At 48.5% G+C, this 4,233-nt stretch overlaps 1 protein-coding gene across 1 annotated transcript in view; it reads left to right on the top strand.

Annotated features, from left to right (window-relative positions):
• Positions 1-4,233, top strand: part of Gbgt1 (globoside alpha-1,3-N-acetylgalactosaminyltransferase 1 (FORS blood group)) — a 12,973-nt gene that overhangs the window by 6,307 nt on the left and 2,433 nt on the right. Inside the window, exons 4-6 of the mRNA XM_013355705.2 lie at positions 2,649-2,699; positions 2,784-2,819; positions 3,512-3,646. Of these exons, the coding sequence (XP_013211159.2) occupies positions 2,649-2,699; positions 2,784-2,819; positions 3,512-3,646 (222 nt within the window). The remainder of the gene's footprint in view (positions 1-2,648; positions 2,700-2,783; positions 2,820-3,511; positions 3,647-4,233) is intronic.

Genomic DNA, 4,233 nt, shown 5'->3' with positions numbered 1-4,233 from the left:
AGCCAGTAAGGGCTAGAGCTAAAGGGCCAAGCGGTGATTAAATGAACACAGTGTCCGTGTAATTATTTCGGGTAGAGCTAGCCATGTGGGCGGCTGGGTGCCGGGACGCAGCCCGCCGCTCCTATTTCTACACACCCCCACTGACATACTTCCTCCAACAAGGCCACACTTACATGACCCCAAGAGGGACGATTCTTATTCAAACCACCACAGTGTTCTACTTAGGTTTCTATTCATTCCTGTAATGAGACATCATGACCAGCCGTGGTGGTGGCACACACCTTTCATCCCAGCACTCGGGAGGTAGAGGCAGATAGATCTCTGTGAGTTTGAGGCCAGTCTGGTCTACAAAGCAAGTTCCAGGACAGTCAGAGCTGTCACATAGAGAAATCCTGTCTTTAAAAAAAAAAAAAAATGAAAAACAAAACATCATGACCAAAATCAGCTTGGGGAGGAAAGGGTTTGTTGGCTTACATGTTCCCATCATAGTCCATCAGGAAAGGAAAGGCAGGAACTTGGAGTTAGAAATTGATACAGAGGCCATGGAGGAACCTGTTTACTGGCTTGTTCTTCAGGGCTTGCTCAGCCTGCTTGCTTGCTTTTTCTTCTTTCTTTCTTTCTTTCTTTCTTTCTTTCTTTCTTTCTTTCTTCCTCTTTCTTTCTTTCTTTCCTTCTTAATTTCTATTTCTTTTCTTCTTTTCTTTTCATTCTTTTTGTTGTTGTTGTTGTTGAGGCTTTCTCTGTGTAGCCCTGGCTGTCCTGGAACTCGCTCTGTAGGCCAGGATGACCTTCAATTTAGAGATCCACCTGACTCTGCCTCCTGAGTGCTGGATTTAAAGGCATGCACCACCACTGCTCAGCCTGTTTTCTTAGACCATCCACAACCATCTGCCCAGTGATAAATCAGTCATTAATTAGGAAAAAGCCCCCATAGACTTACCCACAGACCAATATGATTGAGGCATTCTCTCAACTGAAGTTCCCTGTTCCAAGACGACCCAGGTTGTGTCAAGTTAACTAAAAACCTAAGCATATTGGTTCTAAACTCTGTATGTCTGAGGATGACTTTGAACTCCTCATTTTCTTGCCTTCACTCCTGACTTCTGAGATCACAGGCCTGTGCTTCCTTGCCAGGCTTGTCTTTCCTTTCATTTTTATTGCCTTTAGATGCTTAAAAATATGAAGTTCTTTTTTGATGAGTGTGTGCAAGGCTCAAGGCCAACCCCTTGGCCTCCTGTGTGGAAGACAGGCTATCTTCCCCTGAGCTACACTCCCAGTTTCTGCTTCTGTATTCTTGTGTGTCATTCCCCAGTGGAGCTAGAGCATGTCTGGACTTGTGGGGAAAATGAAATCACTGTCAGGCTGCACAGAATGCTGGGTCCTGGTGTGGCATCCTCTTCCTGATTCTAATCGCCTCCTCGGAACCCCAGTATTTTCTGGACAGGGACACAGTAAACAGGGTTTAGAGAGTGGCAATTAAAGAGTAGAGGCAGATCATGAAGGGACAGATATTATGCAGGTTCCTTCAAGAGTATTGCGAGAATCTTTCTGGACTAAGCACTCTGACACGAGCGAGAGTGGAAAGGAGAAGATATGCCTCCAGGGGACCAAAGCCAGCACCACTCCTGAAAGGTTTCCGTCCAAGAGCCGGTTTTATACTCTAAAACTGTAAGGCAGGGCGGGCAAGCAAGCGAGATTTTGCAGAAGCATATGTGGCAATCAGCAGGTGGTTAAGGGCAATGACTCATTGTTCTGGTTATTTCTCCAGGTCATCCTGTTTCATTCAGGTAGCTATCCAGGTAGCGAGTGAGGTCATGCTGGGCAAACAGGCAGTACAAGCAGTGCTTTAAGTAAATGCCTACATCCATAAATCTGTATCGAATAATTGGTCTTACCAGATTCATAGAGGCAGGAACAGGGCAGTCCCACGGGTAGCCACTGTTTCCTGATTTTAGACTGACAAAGAAAACATCCTTGCCGGGCAGTGGTAGCGCATGCCTTTAATCCCAGTACTCGGGAGGCAGAGGTAGGAGGATCTTTGTGAGTCCAAGGCCAGCCTGGTCTACAGAGTGAGTTCCAGGACAGGTTCTAAAACTACAGAGAAACCTGTCTTGAAAAAAAAAGGGAAAGAAGGAAGGAAGGAAGGAAGGAAGGAAGGAAGGAAGGAAGGAAGGAAGGAAGGAAGGAAAGAAAGAAAGAAAGAAAGAAAGAAAGAAAGAAAAAGCTAGTTCTTGGCACAGGTAATAGTGATGATTGTGCAACATTGCCAATGAGCTGTGCACTTGTGAATGATTGACGTAGGACCCGTGAGAGGCTCAGTCAGTAAAGCACTTTCCTTGCAAGTTCGGTCTCCAGAGCTTTGAAAACAGTGGGTATGATGGTGTGGACTCCCTTACAGTCCCCATGCCGAGTGGGTGGATCCAGGTAGATTGCTAGGGCAGCTGCTAGCCAGCCTAACCTATTAGGCAGTTTCCAAGCCAGCAAGAGACCTTGTCTCAAGGAAAAGGTAAGGGAACCCTCCCTCAAGCCCACATGCATCATCTCAGGTGTTTTCCTTCTCCCCAAGTGCCTCTCTTTCTCTTAACCTTCATGTTTAAGCATGTATTAAAATGTCCTGAACAAATGCCACTCTCTGTCTTTGTCACCAGCAACATGAAGCTGCAGTTCAGGCAGGAGAAGTTGTTCCAGCCCGTGACACAGTAAGTCTACCGTTTCTCCCTAGATTCTGGCCCCAGGAGCGGCGACTGCCTTCCCTTACTCACACTGACCCTTCCTGGTTACAGGTTCCAGTACCCTCAGCCTAAGCTGCTAGAACACAGGTAGGTGTCAGGGAATGGCCTGGTAGCGGCAGGGAGGGGAGCCAGAGAGAGCCAATGAGGCCAGAGGATGGCGGCGGTACCGATAGTAAAGGGGCCCCGGGCGCCAGAACATCAGGGAGCTGAGCTCCACCTGCCACGCAATGACTGTGTGACCCTAGGCAGTTGGCTGTCTGCTCTGAGCTTTACCTTTTGTGGAGATCACAATATTACCTACTTTATAGGAGGTTGGAGCAGTAAACAGGGGTACTGTGGCATATGCTTGGATACTGGCTTGTCTCCAGTGGCTTATTCTGTCACCTTATGGGCACCCCCTGGTCTGCGGTGGGAGTGCTCTAGAATAATGGTTCTCAACCTTCCTATCGCTGAGACCCTTTACTACAGTTCCTCGTGTTGTGGTGATCTCCAACTGTAAAATTATTTTGTTGCTACTTCATAATTGTAATTTTGCTACTGTTAAGGATTGTAATATAAATATCCGATATGCAGCCCCCAACCCAAAGGGGTCACAATTCATGGTTGAGAACCGCTGCTTTAGACACACTGTGCCAACTCCTAGACTTCCCAGCCCTAGCAGGAGGTAACTGTTATTATCCCACTTTTGCATGGGGAAACTGAGGCCCAGGAACTGGGCCAAGAGCTACCCAGGCTTCTGAACGGGGAGGCTTCTGTGGCCTGAGCCTTCCCCATGCCAGACCCACAGAGCTACTGACGCTTACCCCCTGGTTGGCACCCATCATCTCCGAGGGAACCTTCAACCCAGAGCTTCTGCAGAATATGTACCAGCCGTTGAACCTGACCATCGGAGTCACTGTGTTCGCCGTGGGGAAGTGAGTAGTGGGCTAGGCAGGGGTGGGGCTGGGTCTCCTTGAGCCACTGGGGTTTGTGGTCTAGAGAGGTCGGTGTGGCCGAGTGCTATGGAGGAGCTTTCTTTCTTTCTTTCTTTTTTTTTTTTCCAAGACAGGGTTTCTCTGTAGCTTTGGAGCTTGTCCTGGAACTCGCTCTTATAGACCAGGTTGGCCTCGAACTCACAGAAATCCACCTGCCTCTGACTCCTGAGTGCTGGGATTAAAGGTGTGCGCCACCACCGCCCGGCGTGGGGGAGCTTTCTGATGTAGGGCCTCACCGGCCGTGGAGAGGGAGGTGTGAGAAGCCTGGGTGAGGAATAGTGGAGTATGGGAAGGAGACCTTGTCCTCCGTCTCTCCTGGTCCCTACCTTGCCTTCCCTTTAAGTCCACCTGCCCTAGGACTTAAAGTGGACCTCAGAGGTCAGGTGACCCCTAAAGATGGAGCCATGTCATCCATTGTGCTATATGTCCCCACCTTCCCTGGATTATTTATTTATTTTTTTTTTTTGGTTTTTCGAGACAGGGTTTCTCTGTGGCTTTGGAGCCTGTCCTGGAACTAGCTCTTGTAG

The sequence above is a fragment of the Microtus ochrogaster genome, chromosome 4 (assembly GCF_000317375.1).
Source record: "Microtus ochrogaster isolate Prairie Vole_2 chromosome 4, MicOch1.0, whole genome shotgun sequence".
NCBI classification, from domain to species: Eukaryota; Metazoa; Chordata; class Mammalia; order Rodentia; family Cricetidae; genus Microtus; species Microtus ochrogaster.
This window is presented reverse-complemented; position numbering and strand designations above follow the sequence as displayed.